This window comes from Amphiura filiformis, chromosome 8 (assembly GCF_039555335.1).
Source record: "Amphiura filiformis chromosome 8, Afil_fr2py, whole genome shotgun sequence".
Classification (NCBI taxonomy): Eukaryota; Metazoa; Echinodermata; class Ophiuroidea; order Amphilepidida; family Amphiuridae; genus Amphiura; species Amphiura filiformis.
Genome location: NC_092635.1, coordinates 36,557,956 through 36,581,343, shown reverse-complemented (window position 1 = coordinate 36,581,343; position 23,388 = coordinate 36,557,956). Strand labels below are relative to the sequence as shown.

Below are 23,388 nucleotides of genomic sequence, written 5' to 3'. Positions count from 1 at the left end.
AGTGGCGTATACCACTTGTCTTTGCATAGCATCTGAAATACACAATTTTTATCCCCCATTAAATATTGACATTCTGGTTTTGTAGTTTGCATAGCAAGATAAGCAGGGAAATGTATATAGCTGGAATGTGTATTCAAAATGTTTGGCAGTTGTACATTGTGTTATTTCTGTCATACTATACATTTGTATGTCATGTATGTTGATAACTGATTCTTTGACAACTTACAAAATCAGTTTGTCAGATATGATACAGAAATGCAAATGATGCAGAAAAGTACCAGATTTCCTTGTAAAGTCGGCCCCGGGGCGTTGCATTTTCCAAAAGAGGGACGTTTATTGGAGGTTATTTTTAGAATGCTGTTAAAATCATTAGGAAAGCTTAAAACATAATGCTGAATTGATGAACTATAATTAGGAACGATTATTTCCGGTTCACTTTCGGGTTTACAACCAGATTTTTGCCGATTACCGACGCCATTAACGAGCATGTGTGCACCTTGGTAAGCTTACAACACAAGATTTTTTTTTAGGTTTTTATTTCAAACTCTTAATGGTGACCCGCAGGTCAAATTACATTAATCACACCTGAACAGACACAATGCAATTTGCAGGCAGCAGCTTACTCAGCGCCAATATTGCAACATTGAAACAAACATCCATCTCCCCAATTTTCTCTATTTAAAACTTAACATAGATATTGACCGGTCCCTAAAGTAAGGCCAGAAAAATAAGATTATTTGCTTGGCCTCCACCAACCCACCCTAATCTGGAAAATATGGAAAAAAGGTTTTTTTTTGTTTTACTGTACAAATGAATACTGACCCTAATTTTGGAAATTCCAGGAAAGTTTTTTTTTTCTTTCAACATTTTTTACATCCTGAAAAGTTTTTTTTTACAGTTTCTACACACTTCTAAACATTTGCAAAAATGATTTTACTGTACAAATGAATACTGACCCTAATTTTGGATGTTCAGGGAAAAGGTTTTTATTTACTCCTCATATTTACGAAGAAATCTCCGCTCTCCCCATGGTTCATCTGGTAATGGCGGGGTAGATGATCCATGATAAAGACCTGGTTTACATAAAAAAAAAATGAATATATCCGATGATTCCTAATGCCTCATTGCAGAGGGGGCGTTTAGAAGTGGGAAGATGTCGCCTTTTCAAAGCATTGAACATTACAGTCTTATCCAGCTTGATCTACTAATTTTATACAAACTTGAAATAACCTTTAAAAGTCTTATAATCCAAACTAAGCATAGGCTATAATAATGTTGCACTTATTAAGCTTTCCTGCAAAGTGTGTCAGGTAAAAAAGGGGGTCGGGTTAATAGCAGTTCCCCAAAGCCCAATTGAACGACTATGCTAATTAACAAGCTTTAAAAATAACATGCATTTTGACAATGCCAAGAGCAGTTTATATTAAAGTTGCCTTAATTTTACGGGATGTGGTCGAATATTGGATTTCTTCTTTTGGAGCCTTAACAAGGTTGTCTCGAGGCATGTAAGCTGTCAGGTGGCATGTTCTACAATGTAGATTAGTTTTAGGCCTAGGCCTACATCCTTTCGTAGCTTTTCTTCAAGTCCGGTATTATACATGTAGGACTACAATGTAGGGCTATTATATTATTATTAATCCTTAAAAGGCACAGAATTACCACATATTGCAGTGTGCTTCTTGATATTAATACATTGATAGGAATGGATGTCAAGCCAATAATCACATATATATTTCCACAAGTCTTGCGGTTCTTGAGTTAAGGCCATATAATATGTTTTAAAACAAAAGTTTTGAGTGGTTTTGCTTGTTATCTCCTTCCCGAGAAAATCATTCACATGTGGCAGAAATACTTACAGTACTCATAATATCAAAGCCTACATGTAGGGTAGGGATCTCCATTATAGAATCTATACCATTCCTCTTATGTGTCAACTTTATTTTTCCCAATATTTGAGTGCAAACAGCCAAACTCAGCTGTGTCATGCTTCCCTCCAACTCACCTTAAAAAGCAAATTTGGGGGAAAAGATGGGGGATTTATTTTTAGGTGTGATTTAATTGCGAAAGTGGACTTTGTCATAACTTCTTCAAACCACAGATCCTGGAAAGAAAGGATCTGTGCTCCAACTACCCAAATAAAAGGTTGATGGTTCAGTTAAGGTAACCCCTAAATTCAACCTGTGTAGAATATGAGTAAAACTTGGTAAAATGGGCTGATATCCTGTGAAGTCAGTTGAACAGCAAGCAAGGAATTCAGTCAGCACAGTAATATCCTGAGAGACCCAGTTATCAGAGATATCAGAGACAGAGGAAATGTGTATTGTCCCCATGAAAATTAGGCCAGGCGAATAAGCTTTTTGTTTTTAAAAGAATTTACAATTTTAAGTTGGTCTGTTTTGTGTATTCTTAAACTAATTTTACCTGAGGGTGTGTGCAGAATAATTGACGTGTAGGATGAAGCAGATATTGAAGCCCTGATATATTAGATGGGTACTACAAGGGGGCTTTGCGTGAACTCTGTCCAGAAAAGGTTGTCTGTTATTGCTGTTATTAGGACCAGGATTTCGCTAGTGAAGGGGTGAATAGGGAGGCACCTTGCCCCCTGCACCGCATGATCCAGTGGATCAGCTTTTATCAGGTGGTGAGCGCAATGCATTCTCAAAATTCAGTAAATTTCCTTTGTCAGCCGTGTAATTGAATGGGATTATTTTGACATTTTTAAACGCTTAAAATATCACAAACAAGTAGGCCTATGTTAATAAGTAATATAAATACAAGCTATTAACCGTTGGGGTTCGATAATGAACCCCACAAAACTAACCTTCAAATTAATTAAATACTGTAAAAATTTGATTATTACTGGGTGAGAGTCGCTGTGACGGTTTCAAATTGAATGGCACGTACCAGTGATCACGGCAGCTGCGAAATTCAGTCCAAATTTACTTCTGTGTTCTGATTGTGTGGAAAGTGCCATACGGCTGAGCAGTTTTGCCGTCTCTCTCTCTCTCTATCATGTCATCCGCCGCCTGGGTTTTATATTAGAATGAAGCTTCTGTGAACAAGCTTCTGTGGATGTGGATGACGCCATAAATGCACAGATTCGAATCTGCAACTGTGAAATCCAACATGGCGTTATTCTCACTATAGCATAATCTGGAAAATTACATGAGAACATTATGCCCAATCTCCCATATTTTCTAAATTCATATTTGAGCTATTTGCTTCACATTATAACCAATGATTTATTCACTCTGTTCAACAATCCTTCAGCAGTTTTCCCACTATGATGTTATAAAGTCAGCATTTGGGTGTGTATAAAAGCTTATCAAAGTAGGTATGGTTACCTTACATCAATTTCCACAAGAAGTAGCTAACACCTTGGGGTTGGACACTAACGATTGGAAAGAAACTCTGCGCAATGTTAAATAGTTGAATACTTTTCAACACCAGATATCTATTTTTATACGGGTTGATATATTTCCCGTGATCAACTTGTTGCATTGACAGATTTTGTATTTTGAAAATTCATTCTTCGCAGAAAGTTTTATTTTGTGCATTTTATTTTGTTTATTTATTTAGAGATTGAATTACAGGACTGACTTTTTGTAGTCTGGTGTATTCTCTTGCATGGTAAGGCCGGCGTCGACAGGTCCTCTGTCGGAATCCTGTCGACAAAGTGAATTATGTCAACATATATCGACAGAACTTCGTCCATGGCGACATAGTGCTAAGGCAATGGCCCAGTAAAACTTCGTCAGGCAAGCTCATTTTCACTCAAAATATTGGCCATTTCCAATGTATTTTCAACAAAATGCAATGCCAAATCTTATCTTTTACCTACTATTTCGCCAATTTTTCATGTTATTTGCCTTCAGGGGTCATACTTTTGGCAGTATTTTGCCTTGTTTTCCGGTGTAAATTGTACACTTTATCGCTACATGCTCGATATGAAGATGGCCATCTTGGAAATTTGCTGAAATTGCCGATGGTATTTCTAGATATTTTTAGGTTAAAATTTTTAAAATATTCCTAAAATCATGAAAAAAAAGTCTTGGTATTTTTTCGAAAACCCAAATGTATGTCGACACACTGTCGGCGTCAAGATACGAAATATGTCGACATCAAAAAACGGTGCCGACGCCGGCCCTATTAATTGCATGGTTGCACTGACTTCATACACATACAGGAAAAACCCTTTGCTGAGCTGTTTGCTATGTGCACACCTGTAATTTTGTGCAAAGGGGACAACATACTTGTAAATCAGACCACTACGATATGTATGCCTTACTGGATTGTCACAGTTGGACCAAAATAAGACCCTTATTGCTTACGTTACGTAACTCCTTGGTAATTGGATCACACACCTTTTGGAATATATAGTACATGTCATACACTTTGTGTTGTGATCATTTCGATCGTGGTGCAGAACTCAAAAGCGTGATCCAGTTGGCATAGTGATAATCAGATTACACGCAACACTTCGCTGGCAAATTTTCAAATACCATTATCACAAACAGTACATGGAAACTACTATAGGCCTACTCTGGGAAGAAAATCAGAAGGAAACTAGAATATACATATACAGCCTGTCAGACTGGACTGGAACACGATCTGGGGTTCAGTTCAAACCCCAGACTCGAATCCTGGACCACAGTGGTGCAAAAGAGAACCATTACACTACATGTACCATGCTCTCTAGGAACCAAAATAGGAAATGTACAATTAGGAAAATTAGGAAGTATGGCCATTGTAAGATTTCTGCATATGAATGTGTACAATTCATTAATTACAAATCCCTGTGCAGGGGCTCTGGAAGATGTTAAATATTGGGGGTGGGGGGCAATGGTATCTGGCTCAAATTATTGGGGGGAGCTAATGGTACTTTTCCATAGCCACCAAAATTATAGGATAAAGTGCCTTGCCCAAGGACACAACACGTTGGCACAAGCGGGTTGTGCCCACTGCCCCCCGGTTCCGATCTATTCTTCGTCTTGTTGTCATCACTCACGATACATCAACAGCTCATCAGCTGGAATGAAGTTGGGTAATCCAGCATCATCACATTGAAAAGACCATTTGTCCATGGTGGTCAATACTGTCAAGATTGTAGAAAGTTCCATATAAATCTTTTCTTGAATATTTTAAGTCCTATATTCCAAAGACCAAGACAGTGTCATCACTATTGTGAAGATCCTGTAATCTTAAAATTGATAAATATCCACTAAATATAAGGTCTGGAGTTCCAAAAATAAAAGGGGCCTAGCCAAGGGAATCGTCAAATCAGTTCTCACAGAGAGGACATGCAGATGTGTGTGAATCAAAGTTGGTTCTCATAATAATAGATAACGATCATAGAAGGGCATCTTACACTTCCCATAATGCATTTCTTCCATTACTGATTTGCTATCTAGTGCAACACGGGTCAATAGTAACAAAATGTACGTCAATGAACAGAGCGCATCCTGATCTTGCAAAATAAGTTTATTTCTTGACTATCAACCCATGTTTAGCCGGTCTATTCTCAAAATGAAAACAAAGCGAACGGTAACAAAGTAATGAGTGTCATTTGATGAAACAAGGGATGTATCATGCTCCAAAGGATTCTGGGAAGGGTAAGATGTCTCCTGGATAACGATTTATATGGAAAAATTGAAAATTTTTACCTTTACTATTTACTATAATTAAATAACACAAAATTGTTTTTCAGAAATTCAAATTTTCAATATAATTTGTAAAGTTCGAAAACAACTTTTTTTTCTTTGCCTAATCAAAATAGCTCAAGTTATTTTCTCAAGTGTCAGGCCTTCAGAATATATGGGGCATCTTGTTTTTACTATCTAAAAACAATCAAACATTTGTATGAATATTATGGGGAAAATCACAAAGATATCATTTGCAGGTGAACTATAGCCCTATAGTAACTCAACCCTCTCAGGAGGCATATTGTTGGACTTCTTTAGTATTAGCAATGATTGAATTCCTTGTGATATAAAATTACTATATATGTTGAGGGATCCAATGACTGAAAGAAATGTGATGGAGCTCTGTTAGCTGGGGGGGGGGGGGTAGCACCCCCTGGCTACAGGCCTGCTTAGTGTATGTGCTTAGTGTGCATGCTGGGGGTATCTTTGTTGAGGGGTGGGGGTGTGTGGGACTGTGTGTAGTGTTTTTTGACCACCGACAGGGGACTTTTTTGTTTTTCATACCAAACAGGGAATTCATGACAGCCAGGGGTCATCACCAATTTGCTCTCCTTAAATCTGATATAGGAGAGTGATTTTTAGCTCTTCTAATGTTTACCTCTTCATCTATCACATAAACACCTCAAAAGAAATAAGTCCCCCTCTGAATATGTCGTCATAACATCGTAAGGTTTCATTTTGTACCAACAAAACTAACTTTGAAATAATTATATGACTGTTTACTAAGTGCTGTGTGAAAATGAGAGATTTCCATGACTTCAGGGCTGAATGAGCCTAAATTGAAGGCAAAACTGCCCTTTCAAAAGTCACAAAGTAGGCCTATGCTTGTCACAAAAGTTGATTCATGGCTTGTTACTAATGGAAAACCCCATGTGTTTGAGTGCAGTTTAAAATCCTCACCAAGTGAACATGTGTATCGATTCTTGATCATTCAGCCATGCAAATCCCCTTGAAGCAGAGTTCAGCACAGTGACTTGTAAGATTGTCAGTTCCATTCCTTGTCCCAATACGCCTTGCAGTTAACAAGCATAGGCCTACTTTGTGACTTTTGGAAAGGGCACTTTTGTCTTCAATTTAGGCTCATTCAGCCCTGAAGTCATGGAAATCTCTCATTTTCACACAGCACTTAGTAAACAGTCATATAATTATTTCAAAGTTAGTTTTGTTGGTACAAAACGAAACCTTACGATGTTATGACGACATGTTCAGAGGGGGACTTATTTCTTTTGAGGTGTTTATTATAAATGGATGGAAAACCAATGCATTTATTTCAATTTTTTTTCAAATTAACTGTGAATGATCATTTGTGACGAACGAATAGCGTGGCCATTAACACACAAGTACACTTATTGATGTTTATATCTCAAAGCATAACTGTTTTATTTCTGAAGATAAAGCTTTACACATTTCGATGGCGTTTTAAAATCTTCTTGAACCCCTCAGTGAGGTGTTCTCTGAGTCAAGTTGTAGATTAGACTGAAGAGAAGAGGAATATCTCTCCATATACATACAAATGAAGGAATAATCAGATAATTAATATTATCCAATCGGAAGCTTCTTAACAGTGATTGGTACTAAACTTTCCTGACCAATCACAAACTTCCAAGTAGGTTTAGATATCAACTTTCAACCAATCGTATGGCTGGTATGATTCAGATCACCAATAAAGTGGGTGGTGTCCCTTGAGATGGTCTAAATCCTGGAAAGGAGGAGGCTTGGCCAAGAAGAGGAAGATTTCCTTGGCCAAAACCACATTTATGATTATTTAGTCAGATTAGCCAGAATTCAGGATCGAAATGACCATTACTTTTGAACATACCATCTGTCGTGGCAGGCATGGTCATTTTAGGAATGTATCTCCTCACTTTTATGTGTGAGAAGTTTCACTTTCTCACCCCGAATTTTAACTCTGTACAAGGGTGAGCTTTTAACTTTCTCTTTGAATCCTTTATATTATATATTTATAATTGAAACAAAACTCTACTTTAAACATGAACACGTTATAAAGAGTTAACAAGATATAAGTAACATATATAGTTATTTGCCTCAATTAGGGATCATACTATGTCACATGCTCCCTTCTCTAAGTATGGAACTGTGTTTCCATGAGCAGGTTTGTTCTGGGCAGATTAAAATATTAACAAAAGTCAATGTTTGACATAGAGTTTTAGGCGAATATCATAATTTTTCAAGGCATAACATTTTCAGAGCATGCAAAGTTGTGTTCAGTACAATGTAGAAAGTTCTGCTCTCTCTCTCTCTCTCTGAATGCAGGCAGTTGCATCTTCGTGTCCATAAGAACCATAGTAAAAGTAAATTGCAATACAGTTTGTTGACAGTGTTGAAGGTGATCCCTGTCTGGAGTTCCAACAGTTTATAGAGTTCTTCCAGTCCTCTTTGGCAAGAAATATCTGCTTAATTCATTGGTTGCTATGGTAACTAGTAAGACAAGTAGTATACCCTTGTAAAATGTAGGTCATTCAAGGTAAAGTTGTACAACTTCTGTGTACAATTCCAGGAAATCCTTTACTGGTTACAGTCATGGTGTCTTGTTACAAAGACATAAAACATTTCTGGAAATGTCAAAATTAAGCTCTGTTGCCATAGAGATCTGCATGGTCAAAATGACCTTTGCTCTTGGTTCAGCTACAGTTTGTTGCAATACAAGCTGGATAGATATGTGTACTAGCATTTTACACATAAACTGGGTCATTATACATGTATTATAAAGCAGGATACAAGTTATATACATGTAAACAAGCAATTCAAAGTTACTGGAACCATTTTTTGTCATCATCAGCATTTCGCCGCCATGTAGGATATATAATATGGGATATATAGTCAAAGTTCATGTTGTTCTCTGGAGCAAAATCTGGCAGAGATGTATTTAGAAGCAGGATAAATACAGTTCAGGTAAAATAACAAACAGCATAATATAGTTATCTCAACAGAGAGTTATACATTGTCTCTGTATGATGTATCATCTCATGCCTTACGTACGACGGCATGGTTTTGGAAGACCGTTGGTCACCCAAATAACTTTAGAGTATAGCCACCCATATGGTATGCACTGAAAGTGGCATATGGTGGTTAAATATCATTCAACATTCAAGTTTAAAATTAGTCACACAAATTTAGTAATTCTTTGTGTAATTTTGTTATTCATTTGCTTTCTTGCTTGCTTAATCGTTACTTTCTTGGTTCTTCACTTTTTAAATTTCATTGATCATACAATCCAAAATAGTTTAAATTTTAATGATCACTTAAATTAGAACAGTTTCGAGTTCAACATTTCCTATAACATGTGTACATATGTTAAAACATGTTATTATAGTAAGTTTTGCCTTTGTTGTCGGCAGTCAAAATTTCCATTTTAATTAGCAGTTAAGTTGCTTTATAAAATTTTAGCATGGCAGTTCTTTTCAAATTGGTTGCATAACAAGTCTCATTTTGTAACCATTAAATTAGCATCTCTCGCAATTCATCAAGAACACGTCAGAGTGGCCAAAACATTGCCCTTTGTGACAATAACAACATCACATCACCATTAGGTTTGTCTGAAACCCTAGTCCCTAGTGATAAATTGCACCCAACACTACCAGTCCTGGGTTACAATTAGAATTACGCGTTTCGTAATTATGGTGCCACCTTTACTGACTAATCTGTTCTATCATGAAGTATACCCATGCGATACTGACATGCCTAACCTAAAATTATATGCTTTCAATAGATATGCCACAAGTAGATCTGCATTATCATAAATGCAAGATCTGGCACTAATTCATTTCAATATCACTTCAAAATTATATATTTAAATGAAATATATTCTAGGTATTAAGTTTAATTGCTATTAAACTTTCTTTTCACTAAAAAGAAAGATCCTAACTTTAATTCAAAGTTATTATGATATTAAATTAACATCAACAATTCAACATTATATCTCACAGAGCCAAATCATAAAAGTAGCCAAAAATACCTGTGCGGCAAACATCACAAAGGTCTTCCCTGAGTAAAGTGACTAAGTTACCCATCACGTCACCATTAGGTCTCGTGCGACCCTAGTAGTACCTAGTGATAAAAGCAGGGAGGTGGCACTTCAGCTTTCCCTGATAAAACATCACGATAGTCTTCCTGACTAAGTGAAAACAAAATAAACTCATCACTTCACCCATTAAGTCCGTTTGACTGTAGTCCTTAGTGATAAAATCAGTAAATCTGATAAAGTGGTGTACCCAAATTGGGGTACCAAATGGCCATCTTTATAGTTTGAATCAAATAGATACAATATCAAAATGTTGCTTCTTTAGTAATTCAAAATCACTTGTAACTGTAAGTATTTACAATTAAAAATTTAAAGTAAACTGACTTGTTTAGTTTATCCGGCACACTTTGCCATTTTCTTTCAAAATTGATTTTTTTTTTATTACCTGTTGGTGAAGACAGGTCATCATTACATAAAAAGGTGAATCATCAAAGCCAAAATTTAAAATTGCATTTGCCATAATGCTTGACTGAAACTTAATCTTCTAATGCGAGGCCTAGTGTGACTAACACCAATTTGAATGTCGGATTCAAATTTACACCATAATGCCAATTTCACTACTAAACAAATATGGATAACTCACCCATAGCTACTGGGATTCCGTTAGACTTCCTCCACATTAGATGATCCTGTTCAAACAAAAGTTCTACACGAAGAACATTTCAGGTGTCGTAAACCTAGCTGCTACCATGTGACGAACGAATAGCGTAGCCATTAACACACAAGTACACTTATTGATGTTTATATCTCAAAGCATAACTGTTTTATTTCTGAAGATAAAGCTTTACACATTTCGATGGCGTTTTAAAATCTTCTTGAACCCCTCAGTGAGGTGTTCTCTGAGTCAAGTTGTAGATTAGACTGAAGAGAAGAGGAATATCTCTCCATATACATACAAATGAAGGAATAATCAGATAATTAATATTATCCAATCGGAAGCTTCTTAACAGTGATTGGTACTAAACTTTCCTGACCAATCACAAACTTCCAAGTAGGTTTAGATATCAACTTTCAACCAATCGTATGGCTGGTATGATTCAGATCACCAATAAAGTGGGTGGTGTCCCTTGAGATGGTCTAAATCCTGGAAAGGAGGAGGCTTGGCCAAGAAGAGGAAGATTTCCTTGGCCAAAACCACATTTATGATTATTTAGTCAGATTAGCCAGAATTCAGGATCGAAATGACCATTACTTTTGAACATACCATCTGTCGTGGCGGACATGGTCATTTTAGGAATGTATCTCCTCACTTTTATGTGTGAGAAGTTTCACTTTCTCACCCCGAATTTTAACTCTGTACAAGGGTGAGCTTTTTAACTTTCTCTTTGAATCCTTATATTATATATTTATAATTGAAACAAAACTCTACTTTAAACATGAACACGTTATAAAGAGTTAACAAGATATAAGTAACATATATAGTTATTTGCCTCAATTAGGGATCATACTATGTCACATCATTGCACTTGAGAATAGGTCCAGTGGTTCTCCAAAGTCTCCAAAAAATGGTGCACCAAATCGTGTCATTTTGGTGTCATTTAAAAAAAAAAGGCTTCAGATGGGGCACATCCCCCTCCGACACCCCCCCTGATGCCGCTAACGCGCCACAACCAATTATTGCGGGGAATATGGTTCACTAAATTATTGGAACCGGGAAATTTACATTTTTTCCAGCCCTGATTGTAGTCTTGGTTAGGAGGATGCATTATCAGTACAAAGTCCTTCCACGATCCTCATCATCGGTGCTTATGATCTCTGTCATCATATACCCATACACCCTTAAACAGACCATTGGCTATTATTGTGCGTATGGTGTGCAAGTAACCAAGAAGAGATTCCATGTATCATAAATCCTGTGTGAATTGAGTCCAGTCTAGCTATAGTGTGTTCAGTACAACAGGACATCTACAATGTATAGTACCTTATGCAGTACAGTACATTTTTAATAAAAGTCATGTTTCACATATTTCACATTGTATAAAATGAAAATGTTTAAAACCATACAACAATGTATTTTAGGCCCCCCAAAAACATGTTTGTTTCCTGTAACAGGTCAAAAAAGTCAAATGCTTGAAAAAAATATGCAGTTTTTATTTTTATTTATTTTTATAATCCATGTCTTCAAATAAAAATGAAAAAAAAAAACACCTTTTTGCTGTAAATTTGAATGGAAATTTATAGTGGGTCTCTCCCACACACAAAAAAAATCATATTTCTTCATCTTCAAGAATATTTATGATCCCCTTTCAACCTGCAGATTAAAAAAGGTATTTAAAAAAATGTGTGATGTTTTCTCCAGTAGTTTTTCACTACACTCGTTTGCTGTGTGATGTGTAAATGTTTACTCCGGTAGTGCTTTATATTATTTTTTGTGTTTTTTGAAAAAAAATTCTAATGCGCAAAATAAGCTGTCAAAAACGTAATGCGCGCTACAGGAAACAAACTTGTTTTTTTTGGCCTTATTCTTCTACCCTGTAGTGTCATGGCATGGGTCATGGCCCATCTCCCAGGCTCATCTCATAGCGAACTGACTGTAGTCCTGTATAGAAGTAAAAAAAGTTAGTTACTTCCATTGGGTGAGTCTAAAAGTGGCTAGAATAGATTCGCTAGGGATGGGTATAACGTGATAGCCCAAAGCCTAAGCGTTAATATGATTTCCTGTGCTTACTGTCGCATTGATTTTTGTCAGGTCTTGTATACAATCTCATGACTAAGTCACTAACTACCTGTATGTATTGCTAGGCCGGTATGTACACTGTACCATGACGGCATTGATAAGGTGTAAAACTTTGCAGAGCTACCTTAACAATCTGGACATTGTAACACAGGCAGGGAAACTTAAATGGATAATGTAGTACTCGGGCACAATTTGCCGGACAATGTTTGCTTCATGGTCATTTAGCAAAGGAGTGTAATCACCGTCATTCAGTTATGGGATGAATTTTGGGACTGGTCGTCAAAGTCCTAATCTGCTAAGGTCAGACTTCATAACTTGAGGCAGGCACACTAAAAATAACTTTTGCTGCTCGTTGTATTTGTCATTTCAGGTTCCTGTTCGATAGTGCTTTACGATCTGGAAAGCTATGCGTGGCCGTGTTACGGAAGACCAAACGCAGAGCCCCTGCCCCGCCATCGTCAATTAACTCAATGCAACAAGTGGATAATACGCCTAATGTACAAAGACCAAGAACATCAATTACAGCGGGGAGAACCATGGATAATAGAAGTGGACATATAGCGACACTACCGAGAACAAATGCCCATGAGCCAAATGGATTTAATATTAAGTCGCAGCAGCAGCAGCAGCAGCCACTCAGTGCATCTGCTCAAAATTTGGCACAGAATCATGGCGGTGAAGCTAACACAGGATCAATGTCTGCCAAGCCTCCTGAGTTAGCCTCTCCCGTCACAGTGGCCAGGAGTGATTCTGTGCTGTCCAAGATGCTACCAGAAGTCAAAAGAAAGGTAAGTGGATTGGATTCTGAAGGTAGTAGGTATTGACATGAAAATTCAAGCTAAAAATTAAAACATCGTCATATGAGGATCATATGGTTTGGCGCAAAACCAAGAAATATTTTGAAGCCATTGATTTGGCCTGAATTGTTCATGTACATTGCCTACCATGCTCCAAAAATATGTCAATGTGAAACTGTTCAATAGTGACATTTTCTGACATTATTGTGACATATACTGCTTGTTATTACCGGTGAAAGGTTATGAAAAGCGTGATGTGGTTTGGTGTCCGGGTGATGTGATTTGGTTTGGAATGTTACTGGGTTACATGCTCCCTCAGTAGAAACGGATCAGTGAGACAAGCTTATCATGTGATACAGAGTGGGCACCCGACAAGCATAAAAATCACCTTATGAGGTAAATAATTGCGGTGTGACTACAAGCATTTTCTGCAGTAGAAACACAGCGGAATGTTCTTACAAAGCGGAGTGTTCTACTGTAGAAACACAGCAGAGTGTACTACTGTAGAAACGCAGCGGAGTGTTCTTACAAAGTAGGTAGAAACACAGCAGAATGTATTATTGTAGAAAAACAACTGAGTGTTTTACTGTAGAAACACATCAAGCGGAGTGTTCTACTGTAGAAACACAATGGACTATTCTACTTTAAAAAGACAGCAGAGTGTTCCATCTACTGTAGAAATGCAGTGGAGTGTTCTGCTGAAGAAACACAGGTGAATGTTCCATTGTAGAACAGAGTGGAGTGTTCTACTGTAGAAACAGCTGAGTGTTCAACTGTAGAAACATAGCAGAGTTTTTGGGGCGCCCTCTACGGAGGCGTCCCACAATATTGGCATGTACTTGTGAGTAGCTTCTAATTTCAGTCTTACTAGATTTACTCCGCAATTGTTGTGCTATTTTGCTAAAATTATGCCTTGCTCAGAAATAAATCCACAATATGCTTGGATTTGATTTTATTATTGTTTTCTGTTATGCACAGGATAAAATGGTGTGCGATATTCTTTGTTTAAAAGACAAAATTAATGGATTTGTAAAACACCAAATAAATCGAGACCTTTGACCTTTGTAACCACTTTGACCTTTGTAACCAGTTTATCGCCTCTTAGAACCCGATAGACGGTGACCAACACTATGGATTACAATAGCCTAATCTGAATGGCATAGTCCAATAAGCTCAAATAAACAATCATAGTGCAAAATTTGACCTAACTTGCAGAGTATGAGTTTTTGTACCCAAAGTTTCAAAGTCAGGCATCTTATCAAGATCAAGATAGTGATAGTGACATAACAATTAACACGCTTATCTTACCAAGGTCTTATCTATCTGCATGGGGTAATTGGAAATTATGGTGTAGCCTATTTGTTTTAAGGATGAAACAACTGGCTCCTTTTGCATGGAAATTAGAACAAATTACTATACAAGCTGTATCAAAAGTTTGGTACCCAGCAGTTTTGATAGTAATTGAAAAGCCTGGTTCTTCCAAATGCAATATCGGGTTCCCCTTAAAATGATAAAATGATCAGACCATAAATCTTTTGTGACTGTTTATGACATTAATCAACAAATTATGCGGATCCTAGATGTGTCGAGGATGTTATGTTTATGAACAAAACGTTACGTTTGTATTTTCAACATTGTTAATCATTGCTACGTGTATGTTAACAAATGAAAGTTCTGTAATTATTTTAATTCTTCAATGCTAAGTTAGTAAGTATTCTTTTGGATATCATCAAATTGTAAATCTCTAGTCAGATTTTCAGTGTGTTAACAACTATGTATCAAAGATGTTACGTTCATGTACAAAACATTAACGTTCTTATCTTGTAAACATTGTATACCCATATAGCTACTTTTGAAGAATGAATGTTCTGTAATTGTCTTTTATCCTTCATCTCTATTAGATGTTCAGTGTATTAGCAAGTAGATGATGTATATGTATCACAGACGTTATGATGTATATGTATCACAGACGTTATACATTCATAAAAACTTTTCTTTTGGTCAACATAGGGGTAGATCCTCTTCTATACTATCCATCATATACCCCCTGTATAACTAAATTCAACAATATTCAATATCCAAAGCAATATCATCACTACAATATGCCCCAAAATTGAACTCCCCACCCCACATAATCGCAAATTGACACGACAGCTTCATTCCAATTCAATTTATTTCATCCAAAACGGTCCTGTGATACACCTTCCCCAATCAAACACATTTGTCTTGCATTTGATCATCTTCTACTCTTCCCTAGAAAAAATCATTATGATACCAAATCCCCGGGACCAAATCTAAACACCATGCCATGGAATTCACCATATCACGTCCAAGCTCACATAATTTGGGCGCCCCATTCCTTTTTTAAAGGAATTTTTATTTCTACTGGAAATACATGGATTGTTCTGCTGTAAGTTGTACTGGAAGATCAATATAATATTGAGGCACCTGATTGGTTAGAAAAAGGTGGATGACATTACATTACAAGGTACATTGGCAAAGTGAATCCACATATTCAGGTTGCAATTTCAGCCATTTTGTTTATTGATGGTCCTCAATTTGATTAAAATTTGGTTTAAGAAAGACCAATTGTTTCATCGTTTTTTTAGCAAAATTTGGGCAAATTTGCCAAAAATTGGTATAATTTTGGGTCTGTTTTTCATCAAATTTGGTTTAAAGTGTGGAACAAACCCAACCGCACATCCCCACCCAATCAAAGTTGAGAACCTTGCGGGCCTCATGAGCACCCTCGTTTCTATCTTGTGAGCATACCTCACAAGACACGTTGTGAAGGTACCATCAAAAACAAACAGAAAAGATTTTTGTTTATTGATGGTCCTCAATTTGATTAAAATTTGGTTTAAGAAAGACCAATTGTTTCATCGTTTTTTAGCAAAATTTGGGCAAATTTGCCAAAAATTGGTATAATTTTGGGTCTGTTTTTCATCAAATTTGGTTTAAAGTCTGGAACAAACCCAACCGTACATCCCCACCCAATCAAAGTTGAGAACCTTGCGGGCCTCATGAGCACCCTTGTTTCTATCTTGTGAGCATACCTCACAAGACACGTTGTGAAGGTACCATCGAAAACAAACAGAAAAGATTTTTGCTTTTCCTGTACCGCATATATGACTAATTCAAATGTTGTTCTTGATCAAGATTCAAAATAAATATAACTTTAGGAACTTACAAATCAGAATGTCAGTAATTTGACATGACAGTGCAAGGAGGTGCATTGGTTGGATTGCTCATGCCACCAGTCCGTCACCCATAGACTCTCACCTTAAACATTTATACATTTACTTGTAGTCTATCTACCTCCAGTCAGCGGCACTAGAAGTTCAGCGTATTCTATGTTAGCTTAGCGTAACTCTGTGTACTCGGTGTCTGTACATACTTTTACGTGCGCGATCGAAGTGGCACATATGTACACGCAAGAAACAACGCTAAGCCAGCACATCACACGCTGAATTTCAAAGCTAGCGCCGCTGACTGGTGGTAGATATATAGACAATACAAGTGACATCCCAGTCCAATAAATAGCATTCATCAAGCATTGACCATTAGCTTGTGGAAATGAGAATTGATACCCAGAACAGGGCCGTAGCAAGGTTAAAAAATGTGGGGCGGCCATCAAAAATGTGGGGCGGCCAAATTACAAATTTATGGCCAAATTGAAATAAAGACATTAAGAAAAACATAACAAATTTTTCAAAAAGTGGGGCGGCCATAGCATCCCCGGCCGCCCCGCTTGCTACGACCCTGACCCAGAATACAATGTACACACTATGTCTTGTGTTCAAAATCATAGACATGATGTAACTGGACTATGACTGTGAGAATGGGATTGATTGTAAGAAATATTGGTATAGTGCATGACTGCATGTCGTGTCAAGTTGAGAGTAACACCATGTTGGATTTCGCAGTGGCAAATTCGAATCAGTGGGTTTATGTGGTTGCATCACCGGCGTACTGATAAATCACCTTTCTATGTGTGCGTATACGCCTCGTGGGATTTAGGTTATGTGTGCCCGATTAGAAAAAAAAAAAAAAAAATCCAACATGGCGCTACTCTTACCTTGAGACGAGACTGACTATCGATGATTGGATAAAGTCATAGACAATTAGCAAGATGAGAAACAGCACAGACAAAGAAGCCTGCACTTTTTGAGTGGTCATAATTCATAACATAAGTGATTCTAAGAAGAACATTGAATATGCAAAAAAATAAATTTGTTAGCTCTTATGTGATGTACCTCACTTGGTGTTTAAAGAATTTCAGATTGTCAAGATATTAACAATTTTGAGAAAATTGGTGACAATTGCAAAGTCAGTCAGATCACACGGTGTACAATTGCTTAGCTGAAGTGAGTGGCTGTCCATCTGTGTCATTTATCGGTAAAGAACCTCAATTGACTGCTGTCTTTTCAATTTTGAGAGCATTGTGCATGATCGGAATGAGACATGCACAATTATGATCTTGTGCACCAGCCACCTTCCCAATGCCCGTCACTTCATAGAACATAGAAAATACATGTTGCATATCAAGTATGTGTTCTTCCACACCTTGAACAGTAATATTGAAGTTCAATGGTAATTTTGTGGCTTTTACAAGTTGTGGTATGCACAGATGCCAAGCAGTAGGGGGGGAGGGGGGGGGGGGTCAAGAGGGACCAAATTTATTCTTTGCCTGCCAGTCAGGAAAGACATGTCACCTCCAAAGTGAGAGTCCCTCCTGACAATAATTTATGTTATAATGATTTATGCAATATCTGTCTGAAGGAAAGAGTATAAATTTATACCCTCATGTATACATGTGTATATGGAGGGCTCATGAAAGGGACATGAAATTTCACTTTCCTGAATGCTTAGAAATCTAGCTTCAAACCTTAATTGATATTAAACAGACCCAGTGTTCTTTGTATGTATTAATGGAACAGTAATAGGTATATTTGGGTTAGAATAAATAAATTGCTTCCTTTTGCTGATGTACATAAAACTGATTTCCTCTGAAAATTTTCAAATTGTTATATTAAAAAAACCCATTAAAGGCACACATGCATCAGTATGTCTTTAAGTGGAGCTCAAATGGATGATTACGTAGATGATCCAGATGTTCATGAAACATAATTTAATAGCAAAACTGTGAGATATAATTCTATAAGAAACAAAACCACAAAAAATCAATTATTTTATAATAACAATTCAGAGACAAGACAAGGGCAGAAAGTGGATAAACTCGTAGTTCCAAGAAGTTTTGTAATATTTAACTCATGACCCAAAAAACAAGCCAGGGCATAAGAAAAGATAGAGCTGGCAAAAAGCACAAAACAATTCAAAGCAAGAAAATAGTAGAAAAGAAATATGTTTTAAGGGGGTACTACACCCCTTGATAAATTTGTGACTATTTTTGCATTTTTCTCAAAAACTAATAACACAGTGGTAACAAAAGTTTTGTATATTATAGGGCAAGGAATCCAATTACTACACTGGAATTTCAGTGACCCAAGACAAGCGGTTCGTTATTTACGATAAGAAAAGAGGTACCGCTAGGATGTACCTCATTTCCGATCATATATACTGAACCACTTGTCTTGAATCACTGATATTTCAGTGTAGTAATTGGATTTCTTGCCCCAATAATATACATAACTTTTGTTACCAGTGTGTTATTATTTTTGAGAAAAATGCAAAAATAGTCACAAATTTACCATAGGGGTATAGTACCCCTTAAAGGTGGAGAAATAATAAAGTGAGACTGAGAAAGTGCAGTATGTTATGTGCTACACCACTATGTTGAATTCAGCAACTTTGATTTTTGATTTCAATGAACATAGACAAGTCTTTCCAGTGCATCAAGAGATGGCCCAACTGTTAAATTGCTTGTTATATTACTCAATTCTACATGTACGTACATTGTACAATCCAAGTTAGCATCATGTTCCACATGTACATGTATCTACATGTAAGTTCAAAAGTAGAGAGGGCTAGCATTCATTTGTTCATTCTTGCATTTATTATTGCATTCATTTGTTTGTTTGTTCATTCATTCATTCATTCCATTTTGGCCACATAACCAAATAATATGTATAAATGTCCATTCCATTCTGCCCGGTGGAGGCCAATAAGATGCCAAATTTCAACACACTTGGTTTTTAGTGCACCAAGTTTATAGGCACCAATGCATCTTTGGTTTATATGACATGTGTCGAGATGTCAGAAGTCATAGGAAAGCAGCACAGGAATATTCAGGGCGAGCTCATGCTCTATGGGTTCTTTCTCTTTCATTTGATCTTCATACCATGGTGCATCTGCTAAGCTAGCAGGGTTTGAATCTGACTGTCCTCTGTGCCCTACCAACTACAGATAATCTATTGAAGTGTGAAAAAATGTTGCATGGTGACATGATATTGTGACCCATACTTGCACAGTACCATTATTCTATTTTGAGATCACATGATGCTATCAATAGCGGGAAATATTTTTACCACTTCCGAATGTAAAAAGTAATTTTACAATTCTAGAAAGTTTTCAACAGCTGCAATACATGGTCCAGTCTCAGATAAGAAGGGTGATCCTAAGCTATGGAGCATAGACAGAGGAGGAAAGCCCATGTTATTTCCCATCAGGATGGCTGATTGAAGTACATGTATAAGGGTGTGTCACATAAGGCTACATCATACTTTCTCCAAAAGTGCAGTAAAATTTTGGGTCTACTACTTGAGATTTTCTTCTTGAGAGTTTATACTTGGGTTGAACAAAAGAAAATATTAAGGCGAGGAAAAAACACCTTGTTTTACAGGCCCATCCGACCCAGATTTTATGTATTTGGCTAATTTTCATATTTTAAATTTTGCTAAAATCATGTAAAATCAGCTGTTTTTAGCCAAAATTGATTGATTTTGAAAAATTTTGGAAAAAAAAATCGTAATAATTCTTCAAAATATGTTCCAAGCTTTGGGTGATATTTTAGAGTCGTTTTAGCCTCCTGAAAATATCCCGACTCTGACAGACCCTACTTGTCACCTACAGTCAGTCTACTCTGAAGTACAAAGTACCGACACGGACGCACACATTGTGCCGACTTGGAAGGCACGCATACTTGCAACAGAGACGCAGCACTGCACACTGTTTACGCGATGTATATGTGCGAGTTGTCACTTTGTACGTCAGAGTGGACAAACTATAAAGGAAGATGAGCTGATTTCATCACATGTTGATTCCTAATCTTTTATTAGAGCCACAAGAGGATTTAAAAAAATATTCCAAGATCTGAAGAGTTTGTTTGTGGGAATTTGATGAAAATGGTCAAAAAATATCACAATTTGTCCAAAAAGGTAGCTTCTTCACTGTCCACAATTTTAGCTACTGCTGCTTTCAATGTGTTTCAATTGATGCAAAAACAATGGCATTTACAAAATTGTATCAATTATCTTTGTAAATTTTTGTGCTTTCCACTTCTCATTTTGCATTCAGTCTTTTTTTCATTCATCTTTATTTCATTCAAATATAAAATATAACAGCACAACAATTAAACACATACATTGAATGAGGAGGTTCTCGGAAGGCCTGTATTAAGAACCCCCTGTCCTAACAACAACAAAAAGTTTCAAAATAACAACAACAACAAAATATACTGCAAAATGTCAATACACAACCCACCCACCCTCATTTACCCTAACAAAAACCAAAAAAAGCCTGTTTTGTGATCAAGAATATGCAAAAAAAAATTACCGTGATAAATTCAATACTACATTAACTATATTACAGATAATACGATGCACAATTAAATTACTTTAAGCCGTACAAGGAAATTAGATAAAATACTAAATGTAATTAAGAATAATATTATCTTTCACTTTGGTTTTGAAATGCTTGATCGTCTTTAGTCTTTATATGTTTCTCAAGTGAATTCCACTTAATTGGGCCCGCTGTTTTTAAGGTTTTATGAGCGAAATTCGTTTTAGATTTAGGAACCTGGTAATCTTCATTATTTCTTGTGTGGTACTTGTGCAGAGTACTCTGCCTTACAAAGTGCAGAGTACTCTGCCTTTTGCTGTTGAGAATACAGTTTACTCTTGTCTTTATTGTATTCGCAGTATTGCACTCATTGCAAACAAGGGTGACCCTTCATATTGTACAAATCTTGGAAAACAACCTTGGTGCCAATTTACAAACATTAAATTATGATGCTTTTTTGTTGTCATGGAAACTACTTGCAACATTTTGAACGCATCAACAGAATTTAATAAAATGATGCTATGTGATTGAAAGTGACCTGAATCTGGCATTTGCTAAAAGTAGCAGTTATTAAAAAAACAACAATTATATTTACTGATGATGATGATGACGACATCATGGCAATGAAGGTGATGACGACAATGATAGCGAAGATGGCAATGAACATTACTAGATAATGACAATGGCATTGACTTGATTTTACCTCATTATTTATTTGAATGTTACAATACCTCCCGATGTAAATCCCGCAGTAGAATAAGTTAATTTCACAGAGAATTTTATTTTGTGAATTTCAAGGGCAGTTGAGATTGGCCAAGTTTAACATTTTTTGTGAATGTGAAATTTCATTGCTGTTCACAGGCCTGAATGAAATATTACGGAAGCTACAATGCACATGTAAAAAAACATCATATTGTTTTCGGACCCTTGAAAATGAGAGAGGACTCTCGGAATTTCAGAGGCACAGATCCAGAAGACCCTTTGATCTTCGTTCTTAACTCGAGGCCTGATTACTGTAGAATTGTCTTTTTCCTGGTCTTTTAAAATACAAATAAGACTAATACATTTGGACTTAAGACTTAAGACTTAATAGCCGTATCTATAACGGCTGAGTTGCATTTTGCGAGGTCTTAAGATGAGTTAAGAAAACCTTGGTTTAACCTCCAGTGCCAATTCACTGTCTCCTTGCATTAAGTTTGAATGATAATTTAATTGGAAGATTTCCAAACGATTGACAACTATCGAAATGTTAATATTTTTCCTTATTGTTTTAAGTATGCAATAGGTCTAGCTCAGTTTGCGGACTGTGATGTCCTTGAATAGCGCGAGCGAAACAATCTGCCAGCTAGCATCATATGGCTGAGTTAGTTGGGATATATCTCAGTGGGAATTAGATGGCATTGAGCCAGTGCTAAGTATGCATGGCCTCTAAGGAAGGTGTCTACATTACAAATCTTGGTCAATTTTGTGCCAGTGTTTCGAGCCAGGGAGTGGCAATCTCCCTCTTCCCCCTTCCTAGTCGGTACACCACTGACCTAGCACTTGTTCAGTGCCTGTATGGGACCATGACAACCCCTCTCTGACATTACAAAATCCACCAGTCCTACTCGGCGCAAGCGCCTTGTTGGCCGCTTCGCTTCTACACTGACCTTATTCAGTTGTGCATTGTTGTGTGACGGAATATCGCTAAACCGCAGACAGGTACAGATTTCCGTATTTTGACCTCAGTCAAGTGCACTCCAAATTGTGGTACATAGGCTTACATGTATTAACAATGTATTACCAATGTATCACCCCAGACTGCATGGTAATGGGCCTCCAGACAGGACTCTAGATCTGTGAGTTTTAAATAAAGAGTTTGCGGAAAAAGGTCCATATTTGGACTTTGAGGTAGACCCTCCCTTATACCCTCCCTATCACTCCTGGAATTGCGTTTTTGTAAATAGCACTGACAACATTACATAAATGTGCTGTCATAGTGCACGGTAGAATATGGCCATTGCTAGGTCAACTGGCTCACGCTTTCTTTGTTATGAACCACTGATCGCAACACAAAGCCTATGGCATATCAAAATTCTGAACAGGTGTATGAGCCCAGGCTTGAACCAGTAACCAATGGTTACTAACGTGCACTACGACAGTGAATTGGTAAGATCCTCATGTGAGTTGGAACTTGGAATCCTGTAGATTTTATTATTCGTTTCAATTGCCGTTGATGCATTTGTATGATGTTAAAAGTGCGTGCAGTCGAGCCATCCAAAGTATAATTCTTCTCAGATCAATCCGAGAAGATTCAGCGAGAGACAGGCCCTAGAGCAATACTACAGACAACTGTTGAACACAGAGGATATATCCTTGACATTTCGTGTCTACATGCAAGATAAATCAATTCAGATTTTCTATTATTTTCTTTATTATTTGGCTATTGGT

General features: G+C 36.9%; 1 protein-coding gene across 2 annotated transcripts in view; it reads left to right on the top strand.

Moving 5' to 3' along the window:
• The window catches only part of LOC140158986 (PDZ domain-containing protein 2-like), a 147,690-nt gene that overhangs the window by 22,600 nt on the left and 101,702 nt on the right, over positions 1-23,388 (top strand). For both annotated transcript variants that reach the window (XM_072182286.1, XM_072182287.1), the window contains one exon: positions 12,792-13,209. In XM_072182286.1, the coding sequence (XP_072038387.1) occupies positions 12,792-13,209 (418 nt within the window). The remainder of the gene's footprint in view (positions 1-12,791; positions 13,210-23,388) is intronic.